Here is a 14,798-nt window from a genome sequence, read left to right as displayed (position 1 = left end):
TATGACATCAGTGATATCTATTAATTTAGTAGTAAGTACGATATACTATCCGTACTTTTGTTTCCTAAACTTAAAAGTAACACTGATTAGTCGCGTCTCTTCTCTCTCTCTCTCTCTCTCTCTCTCTCTCTCTCTCACCCCCTCTCCCTCTCTTTCTCGCCCCTTCTCCCTCTCTCTCTCGCTCCCCTCCCTCACTGGCAATATCAAATCCCACCGTGTGAATCAACCATGTTGCATGCTCCGCCGTGACGTAGCACGCATATCGTACCAATGCACACGCACAAGCTTCAGAACACACGATCCATAATTATACTGTCACGCCCCGTGGGTGTTCAATTTGTCGAGCGCACCTCCGCTGCCTCCAACCACCTTCGTTAGATCGCTTCCCGCGCACCGGCCTTTTTTTCCTAACTTCACCCTTGCCAGTGCCCTACAACCCCGCCGTTCTCACGCCGATGGAAACTGTTTTTAATCCTTTGTTCAAGCCCCCACGAAACCGCGATAATGATGCCACGAGACAATCTATTTATCAAGCCCGTTCTCCTACCCTCCTTTACTTTCATTGTTTTTTTCGACAATAATGTCTTTAAGTTAAATATAAAATGTAATTAGAATAATTAAGTAACAAATAATTAAAAGTTCTTATAACAATGAAGCTAAAAGAAATTAAAAATAATAATTATTATACTAATAAAACTTTTTTTTAAGTATAATTGGCTTTAATATGTAAAAGATATAAAAAAGTCAATTCATGTTTTCAGTTTTATATTTAAAAATTAAACACTTAAAATAGCATACATTGTAAAAAAATTTTATTACAATTACATAAACGGCAAATGTAAAATTCACGCAATTAGAAATGCAAACAAAATAATTTATAATAAAAGTGTATAAATTTTTAAATTACAAATTGTGCTTTGTACTTGTTCATGCAGTACAATTTTTAGGGTGTACGTTATAAAAGAGAATAACATATTGATGCAGTGTCACTAATATCGCGTGACACACACATCGCATTATACAACAATCATATCTACAATATAATAGCGTGCGTATTAACGGACACATGCGATAGAATTAGATCAAAAAAGATTTTAAAACTAGTAAAAGCTTACAATTTACTTACGTAACTCATCATGGGTATATTGCGAGACTCAGAGACTGTGGCCTCGACGAAGCAAGTACCTTCTGGTCCGAAGAAGGCCACGACCCCGTCGCAGATCATGTCAAGCATCGCTCTGGTAGCTTCGACAGTTTCTCCCCTTGTATCGCTCCATCGCATCACCAGATTTATGTTAGGTAAAATGTTTCGATCATTATTGATCTGAAACACATTCACAATAGTCATTCAATTAGTTTCAAATAAAAACGCGCTGTCGAAGGCGGAAGAATTTTTGATTCTGATAAAAGATATATACCTATCGTTACGCAAATGTGAATTCTCAAACAATAGTTTTTTGAATAGAGTTATTTCGTCGACACGCCAATTTACACGCCTGGCAATCCGAGTTGGAATTATAACCGTCCACAGAAACCATTGAAAAGTTTGCACGTGCAATAAATCGTTTTGCGGACCATCAATGCGGTTGTATTGTGCAAACGTTTAAAGCAGATTTGTGTATCGGGCTATTTCCGTATAGTCAGTAAACTAAATATTTGTATTCGAAGTGTGGATGCGATCAGACCGCGATACACGTGACGGATGAGGTACAAAAGTAATTGATAATGTTAGCGGAATTCGATTTCTCAGCGGATTCAAATTGCGCGATTTCGCGAAGAAAGTATTCGGCTCATTCACGATGATATCTTTCTAATTGCATGAATGACTTCTCGAACAGTTTTCAGACGATATAATCTGAAAATATGCTGTAATATATTTTAATGTTTTGTTTGCTTTTAAATTTACAGCAATCTTTTAAAAAATATAGAATATACATATCACTAATGATTAAGTGAAAAGTTATCAGCTTGATAATTATAATTTCTTATAAATATACTATTTAATATATATTTGTCTACTGGCCAAGTTTATATTGATCCACAATATAAATGATGGCACGTGATAATTTATGAGATGGACCTTCGCATCTAATAATTATGAACATCATAGGATAGAGATTAGACATTTCGTAAGGTGTATAAAATTATACACGCTATTATTCATGGTTTTCCCTGTACAATTTATTACCGCTATAACCAAAGCAGGAAGGTTGTCGGTAGGAAGATTCGTGATATCTCATAATTATCTTGTACAATAAATTTATACGTTCTAAAGCACACGCGTACTTTGTGGAAATTTCTTAATAGAAAGAAAAAGAATGAATGATAGAGTATCAAACGTATAAGAAGAACGTAGGCGGAATTAGACGACTTTATCGGTTATTTGAAAATTAAGCGTTTATGAAAGAAATTATTGATATAGAATAACAAAAAAAATTCGAATATGTCAGATAAAGTGACATACGTTTTATTAACACAACTAATAAAGGAATAATTTGGCGTAAGATATAGAGGAGAGTTGCTGAATATTGTTATTTTTTTGTATCCAACGAGAGGAAAAGCCTTCCTTCAAATGTCGACATTTCACTTAACGTTAGTAATACTTAATATAAAATATAGTTTTATCCTTGTTCACGTAAATGCACCCCTGTTATCCCATATGACGCATAATTTGCCGTGTATTAAATGTACGTGCTAGCCAATCTAGTATTTATCAAGCATGTAAGACATTCCACGGGACAGGCAGCAGTTTCTTTCTAAGCGAGGTATTTCAATGCGATATACAAACGTCACCGCAGATGTGTGTTGATCTCAAAAATTTCAAATATCAAAGTGGTTTTGTTTCAAAGCGATTTTATTTCAAAGGGATACCATAAAAATCTTCTCGCATTTCTGTCTCGCATCCTATTTCGCAGCCGTTACATGCGTTCACCCCTCAAATCATATACTAGGGCGAATTTACACGAAACATTTTCAATTTGTTTTTCTGTTTAAAATCGAAATAAATAAGTGCAGAAATTCATATGGTTCTTTTTGTATCATTAATTAAAATCTATATAAAAAATTTTTTCACTAAAGAAGATTCGAAAACTAAACGAAATGTACGAATTTATTATCGTTTTAACGATTATGTTTGTTCTATCGTCTCCAATAAATTTAATTTGAATATTGAGATATTCTTGAACAATTAACGCACCTTGAACAGCGCTTATTCTCTCGAGTCCTTTTTATCTCTGTTATTATTTTTAATTTAAGGAATCGTAACATTTTTTTTTTTTCATATTTTTGAATATAAAAATTAATTTTGCCACAGAGCAGGATTGCTGGCTCCCACCCTGCTTTAGAATTTTCGAATTCATTTTACGGATCTCTTTCCCCTCTGTCGGCCCTCCGCGCATCGATGGGAAACCGTGAGACCCGGGCATGCTACATGCCAGATAAAGAGGAAATAAAAAAAGAAAGGTACATGGCTCCTGCTCATCGCCACCGTTATTGCCACTACCTCCACCACCGCTATCGCCATCGCCATTACCACCACCACTATTACCACCACCACCATTACCACCACCATCATCTCCTGCGTCACTACGACCATCATTGCGTTGTAAGGGCAAAAGTGACCGCCCACGCATACATATACCCACCGCTGTCTCCCCTCATTCTCCTTTCTCCCCTAGTCAACCTCTTTTCCAGCCCCGGGATTCCCTTCCATGTCCTCACCTCCGTTCTTTTTCTTCCTCGACCTTCCCGTGTAGAAATTTTCCAAAATCTTCTCAAATTCATCTTAGATTGACAAATGCATGTCACATTTACCCTCACTGTCACAATTACCCTTAGTAATCCTACCTTTCATTTTTTATTTTTAAGATTAAATAATATTGTGATCGCAATAATATTATTTAATTTATTTTTACTTAAATGTATTAACATTATTTATATTTATATATTATATATTGATTTGGTTAAAATTATATGAATTATATGAATTTAATAAAATTAATTTAGTTGACAGTATTATACAATTCATTTATAAATAATTAACACAGAAGTAACAACTGTAATCATTTTATTGATAAAATAAAGGAAACACAAATATTCATTTTGGTTTACATTCTTCTAAATTTAAATATAGTGAAATGCATTTTGTTTAATTAAATTTACAAGATACATTATTAGAACGAAATTCGAGTATCTGTTTAGATTTCCCACTTAGAATCTAGTTTACAAAACATTATACTTCTGATCAGAATCTTCATAGATCCCAATCAGAATTCATAATTTTTTTGGGAAATCCGACTGGATTTTAATCTGATCCCAAAAAATATTCTATGCGGGTAGTTTACGTCGTGGGAGTGCGTACGGTGAGCGCGAATTCCACAATTTTTATTTATCATTTTTTATAACTGTATGTATCCGCGGGCGAAACCTGAGCGCAAAGTGGTGTTGTCCAGTATCTACATTGTACTCGCGGTGAGCGAACTGAATATTTAAGTAAGACACACACACACTTATGTACACGTACGATCTATGTTACAATATTTCGCAAAATTAAAAAATTAATTTGTTACTTAAAGACAATTTTATTAGACAGATTACTTAAATTTTGTGTGTATAACTATAACAATTTATTCTAACAATTATAAAAATATATTCCTGAAAACAATCGGTCGTGAATGGCATGTATTTTTTTTATTAAAAATTCACATGATAAAAATATACATGATAACACACATTTTCTTTATTAAGACGATTTTTAAACTCATTAATAATCGATATATTTTATTCAAGACGACGATTACAAACGTCCTTTTAGAAGAAATTAGAATTTTTTTGTATCTTTACATCGTCAAGTTATTCTCTTGAATTTGTTCTAAATAAAACGTGAGTGACAGTTCGCGCGCGTACACAAGCGTGTATGTCTTACTTAATACTCAGTTCGTTCACCGTGATCGTAAGTGCAATGTAGATGCAGGTGCAACAACACCACCTTGCGCTCAGGTTTCGCCCGCGGATACATAGCGGTTATAAAAAAATGAGAAATAAAAATCGTGGAATTCGCGCTCGCCGTAACGCACTCCCACGATGTGAACTATGCTCCATACTCTCGGTTCGATATATTAGTAAATAGAACGAGCGTTAATTGGCGATTTCGCATAATCGATGCAAGGGAGAGACGCCTGCCCCGCGTCGTAATGGGCGCGGCTGTTTTTTTAAGCGCGCCAATTGCATTCATTATACATTCGCGCACAGCCAGTGTACATGCACATGTAGCATGCGAATTGCACACGCCTTCTCTATTAATAAATAATAAGGCGCGCCAACGTGCAATGTCGCTACTGTTGATCCGGCTTCCTCGATAAAAGAAGTCGATTTAACGAGCCGGGGATTAAAAAGGAACGTTTTCACCGCGCCGAAATACGGAAGAGTAGAACTTTTCGCCCGCTATGGCTCGCCGGTTACGCTTAATAATGCATGAGATATGACGTATGAAACAGGTCGGATTATTGGTGAATTAGTCAGCTAGTAATTGGCAGAGGGAACTTTTGAATTATTATCGCGATTACGGGGATTACGTGACGAACGCAACATTATTGCTTTTCTGTTTTATACCATTTAAAGCGGATTTACATTTTACAGATATCGCGTGCATTTTGCTTTGGTTGCAAACTCATGGAGCGTGCATTTCTATTGTAAATATATTCTTTTCATAAAAAATGAATACGTCTGGCTATTACAGGTTTATAAGATAAAAAAAAACGGCGTTTGCAAAACCTATAACAAATTCGTGAGTATACGCGAATGTGATATTGGTGTGCACCTCGCGATACAAATTTTATTATTAGATGCAATTGATAGCGAGCATCATTTGCAAAATAATGAATACGAAGTATCCGAAATGATTTTTCATAATCTTCTTTTCTTTTCTTTTATCGCACACATCGAGCGTTTCTACTGTAAATGTATTCTCTCTACGAGAAATAATCGCTCGATTATTACGAGCTTAAAAGTTATTAAAAATGATGTTTGCTTATGACTAACTACATAACAGTAAGCAAATTCACATATGAGAGCGTAGTTTCATTTCGAAGGTAGTAAGACAAAATGAATTTTTTCCCCTTGCTATTTCTTTTTCTCTCTGTTTCATCGAGCATTTCTATCGTAAATATATTCTCTCCGCGAGAGGTAAACACTCAAACTGCATTCTACGAGCTCGAAAAATATTGAAAAAGTCAGAAGTTTATTATTTAAAATATATATATTTTTAAATAAAATAGTTATATCACTTATTATTTTAAGTAACTGTTTGTGATCTTGTTTATGATCGATTTCTTATTTCCTACCACTTTCTTATTTTTATTGAGTCCAATTATTTTACTGTCCCCTATTAAATATAATATTTGCAAACAACCTACGAATAACACTCGTGAATAAACGTGAATATGATATTGACATGACGCGATACAAATTTAATTAATTTTATTTTAGAAGTGATGGCTGCGAAATAAACTGCGCGAGGTAACGCCAACGAAAGTTGAAACAGATTTTCATATCCCTTTTGCTTTAATTCCCTACGCCGGAGGCGTTTTTGCCGTAAATGTATTCTCTCTGTAAAACTCATAAATGGTCGACTATTACGAGCTTGGCAATTTAAAAACGACGTTGGCCTGTAAACACGTGTAAATAAAATCGGATATGATATTGACATGCTCATCCCGATATAATGTCAAAAGTAGCAATACGAAATGGTTTTTCCCCTTTTTTCTCTGATTACTCACGTAAAACATTTCTACAGTCAATATTCTCTGTGGGAGATATATTCCGGAACAAGTAAAAAAATTACATTCGACACCACTTCTGTACATAACATTTATGAAGAAATGCAAGTATGGTGCAGACATGCAATTAAATACGTACAGGGCAAATCTTAATAACTGTTTTAAAATTGTACCAATGTTTTACCATGTGAAATGAATTTTCAATTGCAACTGGAGAGTGAAATATTTTTCTCCTATGATAAAATGTTGGCACAGCTCTTAAGCTTTATTCTATATTGTTAAATTGAAAAAGGTCAAATATAAACAAATTCCATGAGTTAAATGACATTTCGTTATTTTTAACCTATACATACGTCAAAACGTACTACTTTTTGCTGACACAAAACACATAGTTAAAAAAAAAACTGCATCTAATCAACCAATTTTTGTGGTTAAATTGTTTAGTTTGAAAGTATAATAACTGTGTCGAAAAGAATATGAAAGACACACTGATATAATCTCTCAATGCGGTGCGGCAGTTTTGATCGCACACAGTGTAGTTCTTCTTTGTGTACTTCTTCTATTTTCTTTGTTGGTTTTACGTCTGTATTTCGTCACTGCGTCCAATAGTTAAAATATGAATAACAGTGAAGTATCGTGAATTGCCGTGAAGCTATTGTTGGAGATAAACACAAACTGCTGTAAGAAATACCGCCAAATAACACATTGTGTACATCAAAGATCGTCCAAAAGTAAAGTGCTATTTGTAATAATAATTTCTAGTAAATAGAAATTCAAAGAGAAGAGGAGAAGGGGGGAAATATTATTTTTCTTTATAATAAGTAAAAATAAGTTTTCTTTATTGGCTACAGCGAACAAAAATGAAACAATATATTAATATATCCAGAGAATAATATATCTAAAATTCAAACATATAAAACATCCTAAAGATTATCTTTAAGATGTCTTATAACATAATGTCTAAATGTTTTTAATGATAAACATCTTATGTCCGCATATTGTTCTCTGGGTATCGTTTCAATCTAACATGAATCTGTTTGTATCAAAAAATTATTTTCTATTCGATTCTTTATATTATACCAATAAGTGTATAATATTCATTATAGCATACACGCGCCATTATATTCCGCAGCAAGCTAAGTATCGATCTGGACAAGTCCGCGCTTGTGTAATACGGGCACGAATTTATTGCGTAGTTGCCGATGCCCGCGCTCTTATTGTGTGATCTTTTCATTCAAATTGTTTTAAATTTTGGAGATAATAACTGAGAGCAACATCATGAATGTAGAAAAAACATACTAAGAATGGGGATTTGGAGATTTTACAGATAATTTTCGTCGTAAGTTAAAACACGTCGGTATTTATTATATTGTGTTAATGCACAGTTAATAGCTTCTTTAATATTACTATTAAAGAAATTTTTTTATTATTGTAAACATTCCCAAAGTTTGATTTACATCATCGAATCAGCTACATCATTATGTTTTGCGCTTGTAAGCATCATTCGTTGTTTAATATTTAGATAGATAATAAGAATGAACTGATGCTTACAACGTAATGAATGTAAAAACAAAACGCATATAATGTATAATAGTAAGTAAATTAAAAATGAAAAATGAAAATTTTTAATTATAATAATTAAAGATTTTAATTATGGTATTCTTATAAATTAAATTCTCTTAACAAGAATTCTTAAGAACAGATTGATCAAGAATTTCATTAAAATCATTAAAATTGTTAAAAATGGATACAATAAAGATTCTCATTCCATCAGCTAGTCCACGATTAAAATTTACAAAGCTATTAGCTGAATAGAAGTTATAAGCAGAAATGTTTCAAGTTGGATTTACCCTCGGAATTATCTAATTCTATATCTTCCAGTGACAATATCGATTAAACAATAAGTGCATTTGTAGTCAAGTGTCAATTTATTGCCATCATTCGATCTTTTTTGTGCTCCTTGTGCACATCTTTGAATTTAGTTAATCTCGATCTACAATAAATATTGCAAAACAAATATCCGAACATTTTATCCTTGCTAACAGAAAAAAAAACAAATTGACTGGTGTGACAATGTATTAATCGATTGTTTATTTCGGCATTGATATGGGCCTTTCCCCAATACCGCGGAAAGCTCGTTTAGCACAACTAATTATAGAATTTCCATCTTTGAAAGGTCACGAGGGAAGAGGCTATGTAAGTGACATAAAATTTTTTTTAAATTTTAGTTGCTGAATTAAAATTTATATGTACAGGAACATAGTAATTCTGTAAAGGACGAAACGGAAACGCATCATCTGGACTTATAGAAGAATAAGAAATTGGAGGAAACGTTTTAATCCCGGAGATAAAGCAGCGTTTGAAATAAGACCGCGTTTGAGATAAAAGCATCTGATGACTACAATAAAGAGATAACAATAAAGCGTTCTAGACAAAATACAGAAATCAGTTAAGATATTCTTCAAATGCAACAATGATTGAAAGAAAACTCTACGCTAAAATCTATTATAATTAAACGTATGCGTGATATTGCATCTGCAAGAGACATCTTTATTTTTAAAAAGGAACATACTCTTACGGAAATTCTTGACGCTTTGTTTATTAGATTCAGAAATTGTAAATATATGTATATACACAATTATTTGTATTAGAGTCAAATAGATTTTTATTCAGCAGCGAGAACAACGGATATTAATATTATCTTTTGATTTCTTTTATAGATAGACGCAGAATTTTTGCGATATTTACAACAACAAAGAGATGCTCTCTGTAATGAATTCGGATTGGTTTCGGAAAAATTAATCTTTCATGCCAAAAATTGTGATCGCACAGAAGCTGAAAAGTTTGCGCAAGAACAAAAAATTGTTATATATATAAATTTTTAAATTGTTATTTTAGATTTTAAAATTATTTTGGTAATTATTTTAATATGATTTTGCAAACAGATTCTGACCGGATCGTAACTGAATTACGACTGCTTCCATTTCTTCTCCCTCAAACTTTTAATCCCGAAACTTTTAATCAAAATACAGGGTAAAAAGAATCCGTTAAAATCAAACCAACTCTACAGATTTCTAAATTGCATTTTATCGATGTTGTTCATGTGAGTAATTCAATATTTGACAATTTTTTAAGAAATACTTTATATAATTTATGTATTATCACAATTTGCATTAAATATCTATGATACTTTTTTCAAATGATTTTTAACACAATTTGTATATTGTCGCTTACAAATATCTCATTATCAGTAACAAATTATTCATATTATGTAATTTTGTATTGGTAAATCTAATATTTCTTTCCCTAGACAACAACAAAATTACTGTCGTGATTAACGATCGCTTAGAATCAGATAAGTGTCGAAAACAATCGTTTATTCTGTTCATTGGAGAAAAGTTTCGACGTAACATAAGTATTTATTAACATAGAAAATCGTGCCATTAACGTGCCGACTCTTTTAAAAGTTGTGGACTTGTATTTTAAAATACATTTTGTTTGTGATATAGATTACTCTGAATTCTGCAAAAAACGTGTGATATTTTTAGATGTTGTATTTTATAAAATTGATACTCTTAAATAATAAGCTCTTAAATAATATTCCAGCTCCTGTACGAGAATTAAAAGCGCAATTATTTTGTTACTCAGAACATGAAATGTCCAAAGTGTACAAAAATCTTCCACCAAACTGAAATATTACGTAGACATATTCGTTTATTTCATGGCATTACTGATCGCGAAGTTATTATGTGCACTGAAAGTAATTGTTACCAGATCTTTATGAAAGTGTTTAATTTTATTCGACATTGTAAAAATTATCGTAATATTAGTGATATTTATGAACAATCAAGAGTTATTTCCATATAATTTAACGACTAATGACTTAAGAACAAAAACTGTAGATTGTTCTATAGTTTCTACAATAGATTCTTCTACTGTAGAAGAATCTACAGTTTCTAACTTCACACTTCAATCTTATGACAGTAATCATAGTATGTCAGAAAATACTATTGAAAAAGTTCTAAATGCCGCTGAACAGTACTGCATTGATTTATTGGCACAATCAAATGTTACAGTTACTTCTGTAAGTAAATAGTATTACAGTATTGAGAAGATATCGGACTTTATATACTGCATTCTTTATTTAAAATAAAGAACAAAAGACATGTATTCAGAACATTTGTTTCGGAGCAACACCGACACATGTTGATAATGAAAATTATTATATATGTTTACGAAACAAAGTATTCGACTAAAGATATATAGTGCGCAATGCGCATACAATCCGAAAAACTGTAACTATAATTTTATTGTTTTTATATTCTTTTAATAGATTCTTTTTAATTTCTTGTTTCATATAATTCTAAGAAATAAATTATATATTCACGCTAATACCATTTTATACTTAAAACTACATTAAAATGTGCTTGTATGATTTATTAAAGTTCAGTTTCATCAATATATTTAATAGTAACCTCGATTTAATTCTTATATGTTCTTATAATTATTTAATTCTTATTGTTATTGTGAACAACATATATTGATAGTTAAATTAGATTCATACTCTAATTATATTTACTTAGGTCTGATTCTACATCATATAAAAATTAACTTTAATTTCTTTTCAATTTGCTCTCTTTATTTTTTTTCTTAGAAAAAGAGTAAATTGAAGTAAATTGAAGTGAGATTAAATTTAATCTTATGGTGGTGGAATCGGATTTAGGTAAATATAACTAGAATAAGAACCTAATTTAATTATTAATGTGTGCTCAAAATAATGATAAAAATATTTAATACTTAACCTAAATCTGAGTAGTTTTTGATATATGTTGGGTTAGAAATATTAGTAAATTAAGACACAATAGTGAATTACTTTTTACTAAGTTACAGAGTTATATTAACCTATGCGTCTAGTAAATAATGACCTAAATTTGAGTCAAATTTAATACATTTTCTGAGTTAAATTGTTTAACCCTATAGTTTTAATTAAATTAATCTTTTTTTTAGTAGGAACAGTGGCGACTTAGAGGAGTAATTAAAAATAATTCAAATTGGTTTTAATTTGACACTGTAAATTTAACGGTATATATGTATATATTTGATTACATTATTATTCGACAAAACTTTATCTATTTGACGCTATTTTTTTCAAACTTGTGATGTGATAGCCAATTTTGGCCAACGGATTCGTGTTCAATAAACAAAAATATAATATTCATACTTGTATTAAAAAATAATGTTAAACAGTATTATTAGATGCAAGGAGCAGTTGTGAAATAAAGAATGCGAGGCATTCAACGAAAGGGAATGATTTTTCATAATATCTTTTTTGCTTTGTTTGTTCTGCTTCAGTAATAAATTCATGATGCTCATCTCATTAACATCTTCCTCGTCTCTGTTATAATGCTGTTAACTGCGTTTGACAATTGTATATATGTCATAATATGAGAGCATTAATTCCATTTTTTCCATATATTGTTTTTTCAGTATTTTTTACACACTTTTTCTGAATCTTTTCTACTCTTTTTCGACACTTTTTCCTCTCTCGTACCTATTAAAAATGTAAAAAAACGGCATCAAGTATATTTTGGAATACCTTTTTATAAAAATATTTTGTAAATACATGAGAATAATAATGAACATAATAATAAGAATAATAAAAATAGCGAAAATAATGAAAACTTAAGATGTATAACACATTAAAATAAGAACACGAAATGCAACAGATAGCGTAATAGGAGGCGCAGAAATTAAAAATGAATTTTTACATTAATAAGTAAAAAATTACAGAGACAAAGTATCGAAAATGAACAAAATCTTCAGTAGTGTATTTTATCATCAATCTTCATTTGTTTATAATTTAATATTTAACAAATGGAAATCAGACGGAACAAAATTATACGCTGATATATTTTAATTAAATTAAAAAATGATAATGAAATAATAATTTATTTCAAACAATATTATACATTTATTTATAAATAAATGTTTAACAAAAGGGGATTGCACAAAAACGAAATTATATACTGGTATTTGTTAACTAAGCTAGAAAATGATAATCTTCCAGAAAAGACATTAAAAATATAAAACAAAAATATTTACCTCATTCAGGGCTATGGTTATAGCTCCGGAAATAGCCAGACCTTGACGATCCTTGAGACCTCCTTTAATAGCCGGAAGATACCCAATGGTCAAATTCACTGGGGATACTTCGGTATCTTCCGGCCATTTTTTGCGATGGGCAGCTGCTCCTGATCGCATTAATGCCGATTGCATTAATGCTGATCGCTGCTCTGGCGCTTCCGTTTTAACAAAGTCCACACTGCTAGCAAGCAGCAGTAGCAGCAACAGGAGGGCTCGGAATCTATCTCGGTGATGCTGCTGCTGCTGCTGCAATTGTTGCAGCTGTTGTTGTTGTCGGAGCGGCTGGAGCGGGGCGGAGTGCATGGCCGCCGCCGTCTCCGGTCAGCGGCGCCTCCTTCCCGCTCACCTGAAAAATTCAAGGAATACATTAAGAAAGTGCATACTCAGAGAGTTGGTTGACTGAGAGATGGTTGAATGAAACGAATTAAAAGAATGGCTCGCGAACACGTTTACATTAGTCTACGAATAATTCTATATATGCTTTTCCGTTATTATCCAGTAATTACTGGATCATACAAAAAATATTTTACTGCTCCAGCTAGAATTATAGCTATTTTTGTATTTGATAGAAAATTATATATCATACACATAAAATTTGTAGCACAGATCTAAATTCTATCTCTGTCATTTAATTCTATTTATATAATTAGACTTGTTAGAAATTTATCTATTCCAGCTATTTTTTGTACTTAGATCATTTTCGCTATAATTTTGCAAGATCACTTTTTTGAGTGATAATAACTTAAAAGATTGAAATATGTTACACGCACAAACATTAAGTAGATATTGATATTAAATTAAAATTTCGTTCCAACAGATATTAATGAAATATCAATATTAATGTATTTTTTGAATATAAAGATATATCAAATAGAAAAAAATAGCTAAAGATTTTGATAGAATTTAGCTACTGCAAAAATTTGTTATATCTATCTATAAAAAAATATGTCTCGATATGTCTCGAAATGTGTCTGAATAATTAATTTCTGAGCAGTTGAACCTGTTGAATGTATTTATATCCATCCGTACACTGAATGCATAATGAATGATACAATTTCCGTGGTCATCATAAGTACGAAACCGGCCGTGCTTGGTACTATTGCGTCAGTGACAGTAAAACACATCTTCCTGCTTGACTGCATTTATCGCGAGGCTGCATTTATTCGCGTAAATCATCGTACCATCTGTGTGCTTAGTTAATAATAAGTCTTTTATAATAATATTTTGCTACGCGACGCATATACTAAACTGATTTACGTGCATACATTTTTTTTAAGATACGGTTTATTTCGTTCTCGCTTACGCGTCAATAAATTCCTCCATAAAATAAGTTATATCGCGTATGTTACAGAATGTAACGATCTATACTTATAAGAATTTTCAATATATATTTATTGCTGTTACACAACAACAGCCTTTCATGAGAACGCTAATAGGAAAATTAGACTTTTTGGAGGCAAAATTGCTATAAAAGATTTGTTTGCGGGAAGGTGTTCAAAATGATATATTATATTACATATACAACATATTTGTCTCGTAATTATCAAGATTTCATATTTAAAAACATTATTTAAGACTTAAATTATTTAACATTAACAAGAATATTGAACTATATATGTCAATGGATAAACTGAAATTCAGTTTATTCATTGATTCGTTTGTCATCATTATAATTCGGAACTATTCGGTTAGGAAAAATATAATTTGGCATATCGAAAGGTAGAGAGACAAACAATCATTGGACGCGAAACACAAAACACCGCTGGTCTTACGCATACATTTAAAATAAAAACAGTTGTGAAATGAAAGTTGGCTACGAATTATTACGAAAACGAGAGGTCTTACCTCGGGTGCGTCGGCTATAGAATCCCGTGATAT

At 31.7% G+C, this 14,798-nt stretch overlaps 1 protein-coding gene across 1 annotated transcript in view; it reads right to left on the bottom strand.

Moving 5' to 3' along the window:
* LOC105620714 (guanylate cyclase 32E-like) overlaps window positions 1-13,223 on the bottom strand; it is a 65,905-nt gene extending 52,682 nt beyond the window's left edge. Inside the window, exons 1-2 of the mRNA XM_012202206.1 lie at window positions 12,879-13,223; window positions 1,127-1,324 (exon numbers count right to left, since the gene is read on the bottom strand). Coding sequence (XP_012057596.1) covers window positions 1,127-1,324; window positions 12,879-13,223 — 543 coding nt within the window. The remainder of the gene's footprint in view (window positions 1-1,126; window positions 1,325-12,878) is intronic.
* Between the last annotated feature and the right edge of the window lie 1,575 nt (window positions 13,224-14,798).

The sequence above is a fragment of the Atta cephalotes genome (genome assembly GCF_000143395.1).
Source record: "Atta cephalotes unplaced genomic scaffold scaffold00028, whole genome shotgun sequence".
Taxonomy (NCBI): domain Eukaryota; kingdom Metazoa; phylum Arthropoda; class Insecta; order Hymenoptera; family Formicidae; genus Atta; species Atta cephalotes.
Note: the sequence above shows the minus strand (reverse complement) of the source record. Positions and strands in the feature narration are given on the sequence as shown.